Source organism: Rosa chinensis, chromosome 1 (assembly GCF_002994745.2).
Source record: "Rosa chinensis cultivar Old Blush chromosome 1, RchiOBHm-V2, whole genome shotgun sequence".
NCBI classification, from domain to species: domain Eukaryota; kingdom Viridiplantae; phylum Streptophyta; class Magnoliopsida; order Rosales; family Rosaceae; genus Rosa; species Rosa chinensis.
In genome coordinates this window covers 34345974-34364309 of record NC_037088.1, presented here as the reverse complement: position 1 = coordinate 34364309, position 18336 = coordinate 34345974, and the positions used below count along the sequence as shown (strand labels likewise).

General features: G+C 36.4%; 2 protein-coding genes across 4 annotated transcripts; one reads left to right on the top strand and one right to left on the bottom strand.

The window, feature by feature from the left end:
• The first annotated feature begins 48 nt into the window (after positions 1 to 48).
• On the top strand, positions 49 to 8262 carry LOC112186910 (putative disease resistance RPP13-like protein 1). Of its 2 annotated transcripts, XM_040512516.1 has the most exons (8): positions 49 to 98; positions 622 to 3055; positions 3175 to 4286; positions 5839 to 6286; positions 6424 to 6529; positions 6662 to 6763; positions 7327 to 7386; positions 7517 to 8262. In XM_040512516.1, the coding sequence occupies exons 2-3, from the start codon at positions 2589 to 2591 to the stop codon at positions 4232 to 4234; spliced, it is 1527 nt and encodes a 508-aa protein (XP_040368450.1). In that variant the 5' UTR covers positions 49 to 98; positions 622 to 2588; the 3' UTR covers positions 4235 to 4286; positions 5839 to 6286; positions 6424 to 6529; positions 6662 to 6763; positions 7327 to 7386; positions 7517 to 8262. The 2 variants fall into 2 exon arrangements, with proteins under 2 accessions (XP_040368450.1, XP_024181395.1); XM_024325627.2 differs by having other exon boundaries at positions 3175 to 4283; positions 5836 to 6763.
• Positions 8263 to 14324: 6062 nt separating this feature from the next.
• LOC112189400 (transcription factor TCP1) lies at positions 14325 to 17709 on the bottom strand. Of its 2 annotated transcripts, none has more exons than XR_005806779.1 (2): positions 16181 to 17709; positions 14325 to 14508 (listed from the first exon to the last, which is right to left on the bottom strand). XR_005806779.1 is itself a non-coding variant. In XM_024328736.2 (2 exons), exons 1-2 carry the CDS (start codon positions 17424 to 17426, stop codon positions 16250 to 16252), a joined length of 1083 nt encoding a protein of 360 aa, XP_024184504.1. In that variant the 5' UTR covers positions 17427 to 17709; the 3' UTR covers positions 16181 to 16249. The 2 variants fall into 2 exon arrangements, 1 of the variants encoding a protein (XP_024184504.1); XM_024328736.2 differs by lacking the exon at positions 14325 to 14508 and having other exon boundaries at positions 16181 to 16257; positions 16352 to 17709.
• Positions 17710 to 18336: the final 627 nt, after the last annotated feature.

The window sequence follows — 18336 nt, the reverse complement described above, 5'->3', positions numbered from 1 at the left end:
TTTGTATTTAGTCGAGAAGAGGCTGTAACTTTTCTTCTTCATTCAGCCTTTTATCACAGCACTCTTCGGGCATCTCTCACCGGAGATCATATTCAAAGGTATTCTTAAAGCACCAAGTTTAGGTTTCTTTTGTTATTGCAATGGCTCTTCTTTTTTTCCGTGGAGAATAGGATTCTCTGATGGATTTTGATATCAAGTAAGCTAACTTTGATCGTGAGGAAGAAGAGAAAGGAGTGATTGTAGGGTTTTGATCAGGAAAAAAAAAAAAATTAGATGGAGAAGAGATGATGGGCTAGGGGTTAGGGATAGTTCTGATTCTTCATTGAGTTTAACTGAGAGCAGAGCACTAGATATGTAGAAAGGCTCAAAGGCTTACCATCCACCAATTTAGAAGACTAGTAAATTGATATACCAGCTAAGCTCACAAATCTAGTTTAAGATGATTGATGATCTCAAGCTAGCTATATTGGGTTCACTTTTTTTTTTATCCACTACTATGATCGGTTTGATTTATGCAATAGGGATTATGTGATAAGCTTATGGGTGGGATAATATTTGATTTTAATTTTCATTCTGTATGGTATCTTTTGATCTAAAGCATGATAGTACCTTTGTATGCAGGTAGTACTATATTAAGTCTCAGTTGGCGATGTTGAAGATTCTGAAATGGGAGACTCATCTGAATCTTTATCAACTGCCATGATTGAATTGCTACCCTGAAAGTGGCCAAAATTCATCCTCATGCAATTGAATCACGAAGATGGATTTTGGCCATTTCAGGGAAGCCTATCTTTGGTAACATTCACACAAAATCACATCTGAAATCCATTTCCCTACTGACCTATATGTGAATAAGGTAGTATGATATCCTTCTGTGTAATTTTCTTTACTTTTGATGAGGGTTAGCATTATCCTAGTTTCTATTACGGGACCTTTTTGCAATACCATGAGATAATGTCTTCTTCATAGGTACTGCATGTGATACTGCCCAGCTTTAGGATCTAATAAAATGCCATATGTTTGTCTAAAATAGAAATAATGTGATTAATAAGGTTAAGATCACACTTATGTGGAAAAGCAAACACAGAAGAATATGGAGCCTCAAATTTTATCTAGGTTTCAGTTTATATTGTGTAAAAGGATTAAGGTAGATACTAGATATTAGCATTCTAGGTTTGATTACCCTCTTCATAGTCATGTGAAGCATTATTGTCTGGATCATAACACCTTTCTCCTTATTTTTAATATTATGGAATCCTTATAATTGTAAGCAAAATCAGCCAGAAAGTAATAAGGAAATAATTTTTAGACAGATATAACCTCTTGCCTTACATTTTGTGAGAGGATAACATCTACTGTCAATAGTAGCAGGTAGAAAAAATTTTAGTGAAGGTTTACCTCTAACAGCAATGCCAGTACCTTGGATGATGCATATGATGGTTAAAAATGGGATTCATGGCTTTAGAGATTAATTGAAGGTGATGCTCAGTATGTTATGACTGAGGTTGACTTTAGCAAGGAAGGTTCACCCTTGGATGAGATAAGGTTGCTTATTCAATATTTGCATTCTATCTGATGTTGTTTCTTGCTTAATTAGGTGTTGCATTAAGGTGGCACACCATTTTGCTAGGATTGCTCTTCATTTGCATGAACGTTTGTTGTGTTTAGAAGAGTCTCTGCAGCTTTTATTCATACTTTGCTAATGATTTAATAAAGTTATGAGTTCAATGGATTTTATTCACTTTTTCATGATAGAAGAAAAACCCTTCAGTTGAATATTAATATTTTGAATTTGAAGTAGGGGGTGGGCTGCATATCAGTTTGAGACGACTCGAACTCAATGCAAAAGTTGAGGGATTGAGACATTGACTTCAGCGGCCCTTGACTTATCCTATACACAAACTCAAATATGAGATGATCTGCTATTACGAAAATAAGCTTTACACCCATTTAACTAGCATTGTAAGACAAATAATTCCATTTTTACATATTCCTGAGACATTGTATTATAATATATAGGTTCATTTATATAGTTGATTGTGCCCATTTGACAAGCATTTTAGACATGTTCAATATATGACTCGGTGTATATGTTGACTCCTATAGTTCATTGTCAATGTTAATTTCAGTCCGACTTATAGCTTGGCCTGTGTGCTCTGTGTTTCTTCCATATATGTAGTGAAGAATACTACAATAGGGAACAATAATGGTAAACTTTCTATTAAACTTGTAGAGTTAAGTTTTGTTTGGATTGGTTCATATGATTAGGATGAAGACCAATTGTTAAGATTTTGGATTATCTCTATGACTATTTATAGCAAGGACTTAATGAGTTGATGCAAGTACGATTATTGCTTTCCATCATTTCAGAGAATAGTAAATTTCAGAACCGAGCTTCCTAGCTCCTTACGTTCCAGCTGCCTGTATGGCCCATGCATTATTACTCTGGACCATAAAAGAGAAAAGAGACGGAAGGGGCGTGAATAGGGAATCTTATCTACACAACCCAGTTCCCACTCAACTCTGAGATTTTGATCTGTTGGTTCGTCCATGGCTCTGTTCCGAGGTCACAAGGCCTCCCTTTCTAGATGTATACTTCTCCTTCTGGATTTGCTTATGACTTGTTCCTGAGCTTCAGAGGTGAAGACACCCGAAAGAACTTCACTGACCACCTCTACATGGCCCTTGTAAATGCCCGATTTCGAACTTTCTGGGATGACAGACTCGAGAAAGGGAAAAATATCAAGGAAGAGCTTGAGAATGCCATTCGACAGTCACGAAGTTCAGTCATTGTGTTTTCGAAAGACTACACCTCTTCCAAATGGTGCCTGGACGAGCTTGTCATGATCCTTGAACGCAAGAGGACCTCCAATCATGTCGTGTTACCGGTATTCTACGACGTTAATCCATCTCAACTGAGGAAACATGCAGAAACTCTTGCAAAGGTTCCTAAATACCAAGAAAATCAATCCTCGGAGAAGTTGAATGGATGGCGGGCAGCACTTAGAGAAGTTGCAGATCTAGCAGGAAATGTTTTAGAAAATGAAACTGACGGGTATGTAAATTCAGATCATAACTAAAGCCTTGAGTAATTACTAACAACTGTATATACATGTCATGTAATGTGTTGATTTTATTCGCATATCTATTTCTTTGAAATTGATAAACTCATAGCTGGCTAGCTTGTAGGATTGCAATTTATAGGCACGAGTCAAAGTTCATCCAAAAAATTGTTAGAGAGATTCAAGACAAGCTAGTTCGTGTGCCCCTAAGCGATGTCCGGAAGGAATTAGAAGATAAGTTGTTATCTGTTAACCCTGTTCTTGATGATGCCGAGGGGAAGCAGCTGAAATTCCAAACGACTCTGAAGCCATGGCTCCATAAGCTTAAAGAGACTGTCTATGAGGCAGAGGACCTGTTGCAGGAGATCAAAACAGAAGTGTTGAGGCAAAAGAACAATGATGAATATGGGAGTAGCAGCAGTAAGGTACAAGAGCTCATCTCTACTCCATCTCATGCTTTTGACTCAGTTTTAATATACTCCAGGGTAGAGGAAGTTCTTGAAAAACTAAACAACATTCCGAAGCAGACAAAAGATGTCTTGGATTCGGCAGTAACCGCTGGACACAGAGTATCACAAACACTACTGTCAACTTCTTTGGTAGAAAAGTCTGTGTCTGGAAGAGATGAAGAGAAAGAAACATTGGTTAAGTTATTGCTATCAGATGATGAGACTGGCAATAAAATAGGTGTGATTCCTATTGTGGGTATCGGTGGGATCGGAAAGACCACCCTTGCCCAGTTTCTATACAACGATGTTAGAGTCGAGCAACATTTTCACCTCCAAGCATGGGTTTGCGTTTCAAAAGAATTTGATGTTTTTAGGATCTCGCAACACATTTATGAGTCCCTTACTTCAAAAGCTTGCCAAAGCACAAACCTAGATCTGCTTCTATCAAAGTTGCAGGCAACTTTGAGGGGGAAAAGGTTCTTCTTTGTTCTTGATGACATCTGGAAGAAGAATTATAACCAGCTGGAATTCTTAATGCGTCCCCTTGAGTCTGGAGCACATGGAATCAAGATCATTGTCACAACACGTGATGAAAATATTGCACGTATGATGGGTAGCCTTGAAGCTCACCATCTCATGCCAATGTCTGAGGAAGATAGCTGGTCGTTATTCGAAAAACATGCCTTCAAAAATTGCAGGTGTTGGTACACACTTACATCTTGAAAAAATCAGTAGACAAATTTGTTCAAAAGTGCAATGGTGTTCCTTTGACTATTAAGTGCCTTAGGGGTCTCTTATGTTCTAAATTGTTAGTGGAGGAATGGGAAAGTATATTGAACAGTGACATGTGGGAGTTCTCACCAGATGAGAGTGACATTCTGCCGTCTCTATGGTTGAGCTACCTAGATCTGCCTTTACATCTCAAGCGTTGTTTTGCCTATTGTTCACTATGTCCCAAGAACTATGAATTTCGAAAATCAGAGTTGGTTTGCTTGTGGAAGGCTGAAGATCTATTGCAGCATAAAAAAAAATAAAAAAAATAACAAAATAGCAGAAGAAGTCGGACAAGACTACTTCAATGATCTAATCTTAAGATCATTTTTTCAACTTTCATCAAGTTTTGATAGATATTTCATCAAGTTCTGATAGATATTTCATCATGCATGACCTTATCAATGATTTAGCAAGCTTTGTATTTGTAGAATTTTGTTTTAGGTGGGAGGGCAGTAATTCACCCAACAGTTTGAGCAAGACTAGTCATTTTTCAGATATGCCAGAATATCATTATCATGATGAAGCTGATAGTGTAGAGATATTTGAGGCTTTACAGCAAGATAAATGTTTGCGCACCTTTCTACTATTAGAACCACGTTGTTTGTTGAACTTGAACAAAGGACGATGTGATATATTGCCAAAATCACAATGTTTAAGGGTGCTCAATTTATATAAGTACAATATCAAGGAATTGCCTGATACAATTAACGACTTGAGACGTCTTAGGTACTTGGACTTGTCTTGGACTCCCATCAAAAAGTTACCTGATACAATTTGTACTTTGTATAACTTGCAAGTATTGTTGTTGTCAAACTGTCGAGGCCTTACTGAACTGCCAGCCAACTTGGGAAGATTGATCAACTTGAGCCATCTGGATATTACAGAGACAAAGTTAAAAAAGATGCCACCACAAATGGGTAAGTTGAAGGACCTCCAGATGCTACCAGAGTTTGTGCTAGACAAACACAATGCTGGGGAGAATTTGGCAGAGTTAAAGAAGCTTGAAAAATTGCGTGGAAGACTTTGTATCTCAGGGCTGGTGCATAGCAGCGGTTTGGAGGCCTACATACTGAGGAACAAGAAGTTTCTTAAGGAACTGGTTTTGGATTGGAGAGGAAGGGATTTAAGTGAAAAAGGCAATAATATTGTAGAAGAAAGAGAAGTGCTTGAGAAGCTCCAACCTCACCTGAACTTGGAAAGGCTTACAATTAAAGGTTATGGAGGCAAAATGTTTCCAGGTTAGTCAGAATATTATCCTTCCTCTGCTCTTGGTTATCTTGAACTTGTTGATTGTGCGAATTGTATCTCCTTGCCACCGTTGGGACAGCTACCTTCCCTCAAAGAGCTTCTTATTTCTAAGTTAAGGGGAGTGGTGTCCATAGGTTCTGAATTCTATTATGGTGACGGCAACACTAGTACTTGTGTGAGGAAGCCATTCAGATGTCTGCAGTCTTTAAAATTCTACAGTATGAGTGGGTGGCAAGAATGGTCTTATGTTGGAGGTGACTATAATGAAGGTGGGGTTTTTCCTAATCTTGTTCGACTTGAAGTATCAGGGTGTCCCAATCTTACCGGGAGATTAGCGTCAGAAATTCTCACATCTCTTGTGTGTGTGTCGGTATCGTATTGCCCAGAATTCGAATGTATTCCGGAAGGGGGATTCCCGTCAAAAGTTAAAATCACTTGACATCAAGTCCTGTAAAAAACTGAATGCAAAGAGAGTGCAGAATCTGAACAAGGGTCTCCGAACACTCAACTCTCTTGAAAGTTTGTCACTTGATTTTGACTGCGACGAAAATCAAAGAGAGACGGGTGAAGCTTGGCCCAAGATTGCTCACATCAAGTGCATAGATATCTGCGAGTAAGATCCTATTGATTGAACTCATTGTTGGTTCCACAGTTCTAGGGTCCTGCTTGAACTCATTATCGATGGGTTTGAGAAAATTGTTTTGACAAAGACATGCCATATGAAGGAGAAACAGACCATTTCCATTTCATGCGGTATCCTCGCACATCCCAATATATTCTGGTCTTTGCCCTTCCCAATTCAGTCTATTGATACTGGGAATATATATGTTGTTGTCAATTGATACTTTGAAAAGCTGGGTAATGTGTCTTCTTTCTACCCTGATATGCAGCAGTTTCATGGAAAGTGAGCAAAATTTCTTGATATGTTAAGACACAGATAGGCCAAGGTTTAGATTGCTCGCAGGACTAATATTGCCATGTCTTGATGTCTGAGTTGTAAGCATAATTATCAAATTCTCTCTCAGTTTATTAGGTTGACTCACCTCTTCACTCTAGTAGGCAATTTCTGATTACTGCTTCTATTTTCGCGCTGCTTCTCTTCTCTTCTCTTCTTATCTGAACTGGCAGACTGTTCTTTATCTCCTCCACTCATTCACACAAACACGAATATATTTAGAGTTTCCAAGCAGAATGAAAATCACAGAGAGATGAGAGCCAATTTTGGGTCAGGTACGATACAATTGCATATTTGCACTCGAGACATTTCTAGTACACAATTTCTGGTTTACTGTTTCTGATCTCTCTTCAGTTCGTTCTAGTTGAACTGACTTGGTCTTTCATCAAAGACTTTCTAGAAAGGTTTTAAAGTTGCTCTTTCATTTCAATCCTCACAACTTGATTAATACCTGCCACACTAATCATAATAGGTCGAGGTATATTAAGTACCACAAAAACTAATAATTCAAGCTAAATAATCTAGCATAACTTCAACAGCTACTACAAAAAATCTATGCATCATAATCTTTTTCATCATAACAAAGAACTGGGGCATGTATTGATTTTCTAAAAACTGTTTGAGCTCAAGTCCACACTAGTATGTCTTCAATTTTTCTATTGAAAGATTATAAGCTGCAGACACTATGTGGAACTATATAGTAGGTTGAGAAATTGAGTATACAGATAAAGTATACTCGATCATTGATATCTATATTAATTTTCAGTGTACTTCAACTTTTGGATTGTCTTGCTTCAGGGTCAAGCTAGTAGTGATGTTTATGTGTTTTTGTTGCCAGTGCAACATCAGTTCCCTGGATTTTACAAGTTCACAACTATATGCAGTGCTGCCGCTAAAGGTATGTTTACTTTTGTATATGATATGGAATTGAAGAATTAATGATCTATTAAAAGTTATGGCTAAGGCCCTGCATTTTAAAAAAAATGGCTAATGCATGTATCCTGTTATTTTCCATTCTTTACATGCAGCATCTCAGAATACTTGTAGCTGTTGGACTCTCATAAATTTGAAGTCATTTTGTATATCATCCGGAATTGAAGAATGACCTTAAAGGTTGTGCCACTTCGATATTATCTCAGGAGCAATAATTTTGTGAGCCAAATCTTGGTTCTGTGTATGGGAAAAAGATACATGAGGATCACCAGTTTTGCATCCTCACTGAACAGAACTCGGTCTCCATCCTTTATCTGTAAGATCCTTTTTCCAGTTTCTAAGTTAATCGAGTGTTACACAGCTTAGAGGTTGTGGCCCTTCTCATTCTTTCATGGACACTTAATCAATTAGCAAACACCTACTCTTTCTAAGTAAATAACCCGAGGACCAGAGATTTTTGCACCTTCATTGATAAGAATATGATCCTTTCCCTTCCATGCATAATAGTAAATTGATCAGTTTTGTTAACAACATGCAGCTCGAGTACTGGTGAGGCACTCCTTAGCCTTAGCCCAGGGATTCAAGCTTTGGCACAGCTGGCTAGCTAATGTATCCTCTATTTGTTATCTATACTTTACATGCAGCATCCCATTAAGCAAAATTTTCATCTTGGTAACTGCCGTGAGTAGTTTACTCCTTGGTGGGATATTTCTATGCCTTGAAGGAGAAACATCTGTTGAAGGCTTCGATTTTCGAGGGCTTAGGCTGAATTTAGTCTTTTTGTCAATTGACTTTAACTTGCATGAATGTGAAGAAGTAGATTCCTTTCTGGAGGAGCAAATGTTGCCCATCTCTCTCACTACTCTCAATATCTACTGAATGAATCTCAAGACCATGGATGGCACCAAGTGGTTTGCAGCTTTGCGCATCTCAACTCTCTCCAAACCTTGAAGGTTTCGTTTTGCTTTGAGCTCCAGTCCTTGCCAGATATTGGCCTACCCTCTCATTTCTAAAAATTACTGATTGTTATACGCAGCAGTGCTTACCGGCCAGATAGTTGGCGACTCACTTCTCTTTTTTATCTTTAAATCAATGGACGTTCTTTGCAAGGGAAGATTGGTTGCATCCCCCAGTTAATGATGACAACAATGCTCATGAATAATGAACAGAATTGAATAATGAGTAACAATCATTGGTACTTGATGGGAGAATGTATTTGATTCGCTAATCACATTGTAAATAAACCTTCAAAACTGGCTATTGCATTCTGGCTGAAAAATGGTCCCAAACAGAGCAAGGGGAAGATTGTCCAAAGATTTCTGGCACTGTGACATTTATCTATATGGAGAAGATATGATGCGGTTGCAACGCAATGGCGGAACCTTATAGGGGCGGGTATGGGCCCTGGCCCCCCCCAACGTGTTCACATTTTCTTAACAAGGTATATATTAAATATATGAAGTCTACATATTTGTACCTTTGTGGCCCAACGAATTTTTTAACTATCAGTTTTCAAACTTCTCATCTGTTTTGTTCTTTATTTAATTAAGTTTTCCTACTTCTAGGCTTTACTTTTCTAGCTTTTTGCTATTCCCATCCCACGGTGGCTTTTGAATGTCCCATGCAACCTCACCATTTATACTTTCTAAGTTTTTTATATTTTATTAGTATAAGTAATTAAATGGTCATTAGTATAGAAAGTAGAAAGAAAAGGCCAAAATAGTGTCAATATATTTCTACCCAATACCCATCGTCAGATCATCTTCTACAAGAAGCTCTACAAGGTCAGTCAACAACAAAAAAATTCTCTACAAAATAAAATAGGCGTGGGGATGAGCCTCCTAACTTGACTGGGTTCCAAACCAAAAAAAAAAAAAAAAATGTTATTGTATTTTTTTTTTCCGGCCCCTCCAAGGTTCGGCTCCTAGTTCCGCCACTGTTGCAACGTCTTGATATTGTTATTATAATCATCTAATAATCTGACAGGTATTTCTTCTTCAATATAATTCTATTTCTTTTTCATTGAAGTACCTTTATAATATGAATTTCAGACAACAAATTAACTGGAGATAATGGCAAAATAATTTGCACCGGACTTCTCTTGAGTACCATGGGGTGTGGCATAAAAGTTGTAGTCTTGCAAACATGAGTGATGAGGTGGACTTTGCGGTGTTTTTAATAAATAATAATAATAATAATACAAAAAGAAGCAGAAAAACCGAAAAAGGCTCAAGTTTCAGGAAAAATATTTGAAGGTAGGGTTATGTTTTGGCTATCTAAAAGAGAACGATTTTGATCAAGCGAAGCCCACGGCGATGCCCAATTGTAACCTTGTTCTACTCGAGGAATCTATGAAGATGATCAGTATTGCGGTTCCTAAAAATTCATAAATCTAGATCTGTTAGGAATGGCTGTCCAAGGGGCTTTTTATTTGCAGGCGTTTTAGTTTTTCTTTGTTATCGTAAAAAACAGAAGTCGTTTATGAAATGGTTCAATGTCTAGGTCCAGTCTAGGACACATGATACACGATTAAAGATGGAACAAAAGGTGATACATATAGGTGAAGTAGCTACATCTCATCACCTGAAAAATTTAGCATAGCATATCAGAAAAAATATCGAGATTAATTACATCATTGCGTTAAACTAATTTGAGATTAATAAAACCGAGATTATAACACTCTCATTGAGATAATTACGACATTTCGTTGACGTCAAAAATAAAGTGTTTACATTAATTATAATTCATGAATCCTGCTACATTGTGTTAGTTAAAAACTTTTGTTTTGGGTAATGCGTTGGTTTCACAAACAAAACAGAACCAATTTGCAATTTATCGAAAAGGAGAGACCAAAGTAGAATTCTGCTCCATGGGTTTTGATCGTTGATCCACAAGAAATTCGTCTGTAGCTGGTGTAAGTTTCCTGAAAATGTCAAAATATCTTTTTGTATGTGCAGCTTTGATGTACAATTAATGAAAATTTCTATTCTGATACACAGAACCACCTTCATTTAAGTATTTACCATACAATTCTGTACTATTCGGCATCTCTCACCAGAAGACAATCTTTAGAGGTATTTGCTGAAAGCTTTTTTTTTTGCTTTATTCATTATTTTAGCTATCATGCATTTGAATCCAAGTTATTCCTATCCTGTTCAGGAACCAAATAATAGAGAGGAAAGGGATACACCTAGTTAAAGACCAAAAGAGAATTGACATACCATCACCTACAATCCATCTCATACCCTTAAGAATGATATCTCTGGCATCAAGTATTCCTTTCCAAGCTATAGTGTCTGACAAAATTTATTATTTCTATCACCTAGTTGGAGCCATCTAGTTTTTGCTCTTTGTGCCCAAAAAACTTCATCATCTTTGAATAAGTTCTCAATGGCATCAGTTAAGTAAAGTTCTTGCTGGACAGTATGATGAGAAAAAGTAGAAGAAGATTGAACATTCTGTAATTGTGTATGCAGATCTCTCAATCATTGATGTAAGTTACCAAAAACAGTGAAATTCCAATTCCGAGCAAGAGCTTGAAATGCATTTATCTTAGCAACCAAACTTTCAACAGCATTACCAGAACTAGCATTCTGCCAAGAGCATCAACTATAGGTGCAAACTCACTGTGCTGTAGCCACATGGCTTCTAATTTAAAAGCTTTTCTTTTCCTAGTAGTAGCAGGGTTAAAAGAAGGATAAATAGGTCCATGATCGGACCCAGTAATAGGTAGGTTATGCAAATTGACAGACGAAATAAGGTAAAGGCCGCACTATTTGGAACTACTCTATCTAACCGTTCACAAATTCGAGTACTAAGCTGTTGTTTATTTTTCCAAGTAAATAAATTACCAGAGAAAGATAAAGAGATCATGCCTAGTCTATTCAGCAAAGGTCTAAACTGAATGATATAACGGTCAACAAAATTTGAGCCGCGACGTTTCTCTTTTAGATGTAAAATGCAATTAAAATCACCCATAATAAACCAAGGTTCTTGAGAATGGACTTGCAGATGAACAAGTTCATTCCAAAGATCCTGCTGTTGGTGTTTATGCGGAAACATGTAAAGAAAAGTGACCAGCCAGGGAGTAGTCGAACACACATCCTGAAACTTGCAATGAATAAACTTAGGATGAGAGCTTAAAATGGAAATACCATAATCAGAGTTCCATAAAAGTAACAGGCCACCAGAATGCCCAACCGGAGGAACACAAAAATAGTTACAAAAAGGCAACTTAGTAACCAAGTTCTTTGATGTATCCTCATCTATCATAGTATCTACTAAACATAAGACATCAAACACCATAAGAGTTCTGAAAAAAGTAGGTTGAGAAAGAAAGCCCTGTCGTGAACAGCCTCGACAATTCCAGCACAAGATGCTCATTGAGGCAGATTAGAAGAAAATGGTCAAACTAAAACAGTCTGTTAGGTTGAGACCAAAACAGATACAGAAATTAACAAGAACACACTTAAACAGAAAAGCACTGCAAGGTGACTAGAAATAAACAAAAACAAAGTAAAAAACAAGCAAACTTGAGAGGGAGGGAAAAGGAAAGCACGGGGTTGACAGGTGAAGAAAGGTACCAAAAGAAATCACAGGTATGGAATCGGAGGAAAGAGGAACTGATTGATCCTTGAAATCAGGTTGCTGCGCTATGAAGTCGAATTCGAGATCAACCAACAGAGACAAAGCTGGACAAACACCACAAACTCTAACCTTACAAACCGCTTGGGGAAACTACCCAGGTCAAATCTGGGATCGATCAGTAGGGAAAGAGACGAATTGATTGGGTATGAACTCAATTTGGGAAGGAATAAACAAGATGAAGACGAATTGCAATTGGGATTGGAAAGTCGGCAATCAGGTTCCAGAGGTCTCGGGACTTTTGTTGTTGGGAGAGAATGTGTACATATTTTCTTATTCACTTCTTTTGTGGTAAAAATGAAGGAGCCAGCAAGCTACTTCATGAAGGGAAAAAAACAAAAACAAAAAAGTACGTATCGAAGCAGTAATTGACCTTGCTGTGGATTAGCCAAGCTAGCTACTTAAAAAATTGGTCGCGTACTCCATAACTAGCTTCATTGGGGAATTAAAGAGGTACATTTTGTTGGTTATTATATTAGATTTGGCGTATGTCCTCCCTGTCGACAATCGACCTGCTCAGTTTTATATTAGATTTTGATCGGATATTTATATCATGCCACTACAAAGAGCTAGCTATCAGTTCAGATTTCAGATCATCCACTCCGAGATATATATACATATATATCGTACTCACAGCCATATCTCCATGTCCAGAATCAAAACTACTACCAGAACTGCCAGTTAAATATAATATCAGTAACCCTCTTTTACAGACATGCTAGTTCAACTTTAAAGGGAGAGAAAGAAAGAAGAAACTAGTTCTTCAGCTATCACTGATCGCCATCACTTCCACTATTGCACAGAATTGTTCATCTTCTTCACCGTGTGCTGTAAATTACCTCTCTCAAATTATTAGGGCCACTGTTCATCAAGCTCTTTCAGGTAAATGTCCACACTCTGCTTTCATTTCTCTAGATCTTAAAATTTTTAGGCCTGCATGTTCTGTCTTTCTTTATGCCAAAGGGGGTTGTACTGAGTTTGAGTTCTCATGATTCATTAGCCTCACAATACACTAATTTCCCAGCCACAGCTGTAAAGTCTCCAAATAACTATATAGCTAGAGCTTTTTACTGTTCTAATTTCTAATGATGATAGCAGTCTTGTTGTTTCTTACTGGTGTCTTTTTTCTTAATTAAACTCAGAAGTTGAACTTCGTTCTTCATTTTCTCTTGCCATTCCTGTACCTCATATCAGTACTACTGTACTAGAGGCTATAGCTATGACTCATGCGCATGCGAACTGTTCTTTGTAGTCTTAAATTATTCTGTTACTTATTGATATCCTACATGCCAAAGAGCTAAAAATGGTCAGTATATCTGTGGTTATCTTCTTAAGCAAAGTAGCAACCTTGAAACTTTGATGCCGGTTCTGACCTGAACATGGTTTTAAACAATTTGTGCCAATTTAATATTTGAAGAATTTGGTACTTCGAGTATTACACATGTATACAGACTGATGCAGGTATGGTTTTTGTTCCAAAATTTGAGTTTAGATACACCCTAAACCGTAGTTGGGCGTATTTAGAGAGAAAAAATTGGAAAATGGCACTAGCTTGGTTTTTCGTGAATGTATCAGTAAAGTATTTATAAATGATATGAATGCACTCACCGAATTAAAAATATAATTAATACTAGTCTGCAATCACATAGAGGTATGTGTGTGAAAAAATTTCGTTTAAAAAAAAAAGTTGGTAATTATTAAAGAATAAACAGATTCACTGGTAGTTATTGCAGAGAGAAAAATAGGGGTTGTGGAATCATTTCTTTTTAATTTTCTTAATAAAAATCTATTTTATAATTGTCCTATTTATCCTTATAATTTAATTTATTCTCAAAGTTTTTTAATCTTTCAGGGTTAAATCTGTCAAAATTTTCACTTTTGACAAACAAAACCTCTTCTCTTAATAATGGTATAAATTAAAACAACATGAAATTCATCCTTTGATAATAAAAAAAACATATTAAAAGAACATAATTAATTTTTTTTACAGTCTGGTTGACAATATTGACAATATTAGGTGAATATTGTACTTGCGTTGTAATAATTTGTAAATTGTCCTGATTCTATTTCATTGATTTATCTAGAATTTTAAACTTGTGTAGATTATTGCTGGCAAATAGGACCAAACACTCGATGTTAATTTATCTTTGTCATCAGTTAAAAGGCAGTTCAGACGCCCTAGTCCTACTACTTGATATCATAGAATGTGACTAAACCAGAAGTGTAGTAAAACTAGTTCAAAGTCTTCTAATCTGTATCTTTAATTTCAACCGCGACTCAAGAGTCTGACAAAAACAGAAGTTCAATAATCATATGCCTATGCTTAGAATACAAATTGAGAATTTTTTTTTCCCTTGAGTTCATCATTTGTATTATCAATATGTATATATAGTCATCAATTTGAGAAGTTTTCGGCTCCTTGCTTGATACAAAGTCTCTTTTTCTGGTATATATCAAAACACACACAGAAAGTCAGAGTGGTTGACATATACTTACTAAACTTAAAAAGAGTATGCTGTTAAATGCATGAGAAAGAAATCAAGCTGTTAATCAACTTTCAGACCAGAAAAGAAAGGAAATAATAATGATCTAGCAATTCTTCTGGAACAGTATATTGGATTGTTCAGTAGGACCATGCAGAAACTTGATTAGGCAATGGAAAATATTTATTTCTTTTGCTGGATGATTATAACTTGAAAGCAGGAGTCTTCTTGTACTAAAATGATTTCACTTTTTGCCTAAAGAGATGGAAATGAAGACTAGTTAATTTATTTGCAGAACTAGACATACAGCTTGTCGAAATAAAAAATAAAATATAAAAAAAAAACCTTAAAATTATGTTGCTCCTCACCACATTAAACCTCAGAAGTCATGTATACATGTATACAATATTATAATCAAACGCCACTATACATTCCGAAGATATAGTAGTTAAGCTCAGAGGGAGAAGATCGAGTTTCTAATAAATGCATAGCCTCCTATTTAGGACAACCTTGAACCCCTTAATCATATGGTGATCTATTTTTCCTAGAAGACAGTAGCATAACAAGGAAGTTGAAAAATAAACAATCAATTTTCCTCATGTATCCATGAAAATATATGTCTTGCAGATCCATATGCACATTGGATGGCCAAAACTGGACCGACTGAACTTGAATTCCTGATCGAGCTTTCTATGAATTAATACTAGAATATATCACTCCCCTTGAAACAGAGAAACTACAACTGGAAAAGTTGCAATGCAGATCTAAAAGGAAATATAGAGGAAAGCCTAATAAATCCCAGAAGATGGTTTTTTTTTTTTTTTAAATATATTTCACTTCCCTAAAATTAGGATATTAATCCCCAAGATACATTACATTGATCCTCTACTACCGGACACATGTATTATGTAGCTAACTTTCAATCTCATGCTCTCATTCATGTTATTTATCAATTTTTCATCTAACAGGGAACAGCTTTATATGTATTGTCATGGATATCACCACCTTGATCATCAGCTGCAAACATCAAAGCTTTAAGGTTCGTAATCAAGTACTTAGCTTCTTACACTAATTGACCTCTGTTTTCATTGATCACTTGTTACTCATATATACTCATCTTGACAAAAATTACAAATCCAATGAATTTTAATAGTTTTCTAGACAATATATCCTTGCTCAAACTCTCAAGGTGCATTTGGATCATGTAATTCCAAATCTGGGATTTATTAAACCCCGGTTATTTAATTAAACTATATATACCCGGTCTGAAGATTACTCTTTACATATATTCTTTTTCCAAATCCATATATTTCAAATGTATCACACCTAGTTATTTCAAATACATTCTGTCTAATGTTCTTTGCATTAATTTGGTCTTGTTGACAAATAAAAGTCTTTGTTTCGAAATCAGTCTATCCAAATGAAGCATTAAATTTAAATCATTAGTGAAATAGTTCATTACTAGTGTTTCAAAAACAATAAAAAGCATTTTTCAAGAGTACAGCTTTCTTCCTATTCATCAATAACCATATATTTTCATTTTATTTGTGACTTATCAACTTGAGTGACTGAAAGATATATATGAGCATTCAAATGGAGGTACAAGCATTAGCATAAACATATATAGCTTACATCTGTTTGGTTTGCAAATGGTCATTGTAGTCCTTGATTTGTGCTAGCCTCCCAGATGTTGCTATAGATTTAAGACCCTGCATGTTAATTAACAGAAATATTAAAATATATGTCTAGATTATGTCAAAAGAAGGGGGGGAAAAGGCGAAGTGTGTCTTTGACACTCTATACCCGTAGAATTAAGATTCATGTTGGTGGTAATGGCACAAATGCTAGGGCATGTGAAGACAGTGCCGCTGATGTCCCAATAATTTTGAGATATTGCATTCGGAAATTGGATATTAATGTGGCTGCAGCAATTTGAACTAGGTTCCGTGCTTTTGGGGTTCAATTCAAGGCTTCGATCATGATAATTGGAAACTGACGGCGCCTTCAGCTCTCTTTTGAGCGCAACAGATTCATGATATTCAGCTTGACAAATAGATAGGAGTGTACTGCCCGGTTCTTTATTCATATCTGCATGTTCAAGCTCATTGAACAAGCTCAACTGGCTACAGATCTGAGGGCTCCTCGTACTAGTACTGCACATCTTCTCTCTTGTTCTTTCTCTTGCTCTTGCTCTAGCCTTTGCCCGCGATGCTCTGGCCATTATAGCAGCAGCCTCCTTCATCTTCCTCCTCTTGTCATCGGACGCCTCGTTGTTTATGTCCAAAACATCATCACAGTCCGAAGTACTAGAAGATGATATACTAGTACTGTTATTGCACTTGCTCTTTTCTAGGTCTTTGATGGCCTTTGTGGAATTGCTGAGCAGCCACTCTAAGGTTTTGCTGGCTTTGTCAAACCCTAGCAAGTCTTGGAGATCGAAGAACTCACGGGCAACATTGATGGAGAGTCTTACCCTCCGATCCCTCAACCCCTGAGAAGTGAAGATCTTGCTGTGCCGGTCTTTCTTCACAGCAACCACCGGTACTCTCACCTCCTTAGAAACAAAATAGGGATGAGTAATATTATTACCATAACCATAATGCTGCTGGTAGCCTCCAGATGATGGTACGATCGCGTTTGATGAAGCTCCTCCGAGGTTGACCAAAGTACTTTCCGGTCCGGGTGACAGCAAACAATTGTTTAATAGGGAAAATTGATCATGGTGTAGGCCAAAAATGCCTCCACAGATTGTATTTTCTTGAGGAAGAAGAGGATGGTGGCTGTTATGAGAAGAAGAGGAGGAAAAGGGAAAGTTATAAGGTGGGAAAGGAAATACAGTACCACTACTACTAATGTTATTATTAGTGGAAGAGCACATGATTACTGGTTCAGATGAGAGAGCGAGCTTTGCTTCACGGCTTCTAACCCTTTCGATATTTTTCAAGATTCTTCTTCAGAGTCGCTTTCTCTGAGACCGAGCTCATGAACTTAAAACAGCTTCTGTCTTTATCCTTTTTCTTTTTATTTAAGAAGACACTCATAAGAAAGAAGGAAGATCAATGAGTGAGGCAGTGGTAGTACAGATGAGTATAAATTTGGTGTGCCCTTGTTGCTTTGCTTTCCTGGTTTTTGTTTTTGCGGTGAACATTTTCTTCGGGAGTGCAAACTCTGCCACTACCATTTATTGTATAGAGAGTAAACATTGGGCTGATAGATGTACACTGGAACTGGACAAGTATGTGGAATCAATAGGACAGAATTAGCTCATCAAATTTGTCATGACGTTGATCTGACGTTACCTAACTCAGAGCTCATTAGTAACTTAATTGGTGGATATTTTGCGAATTAACGAATTGTTTAAAAAACAAAAAATCATATTTTTTAAATTTTTTAGAAATGTTTTGAAAACTTTACGTTTTTTTTTTCAATCAGTCAGAATTATTCCTTACATATACTATTTTTGATTTTTTATATTATATTTTTTTATTTTTTTAATAAAAAAGTCAATTTAAGATTAATGAAAAGATAGAAACTGCATGATACCTTGCGAATTGGAAATGAAAAGATAGTATTTGATTGATGTTAATAAAATTGCCAATCATTCATCATTATAAGCAACTAAAATTCATTACAAAACACTTAAATTCAATCCTTTAATCACAATACATGATATTTGAATTTGCCCTTTTGGCTTTTTCTAGGGAGTAAAAGGACAAAAGACCAAAAAATTGTCTCTATTGTTCATTTTTCTAGTACGAAACAACAGTTACTTCATATAATCCAATGTA

Coding starts and splice junctions, on each gene's coding strand:
- LOC112186910 (XM_024325627.2), top strand. CDS start 2,589: ATGTATACTTCTCCTTCTGGATTTGCTTATGACTTGTTCCTGAGCTTC. Junction 3,056..3,174: donor TTAGAAAATGAAACTGACGG/GTATGTAAATTC, acceptor ATAAACTCATAG/CTGGCTAGCTTGTAGGATTG.
- LOC112189400 (XM_024328736.2), bottom strand. CDS start 17,426: ATGTGCTCTTCCACTAATAATAACATTAGTAGTAGTGGTACTGTATTT.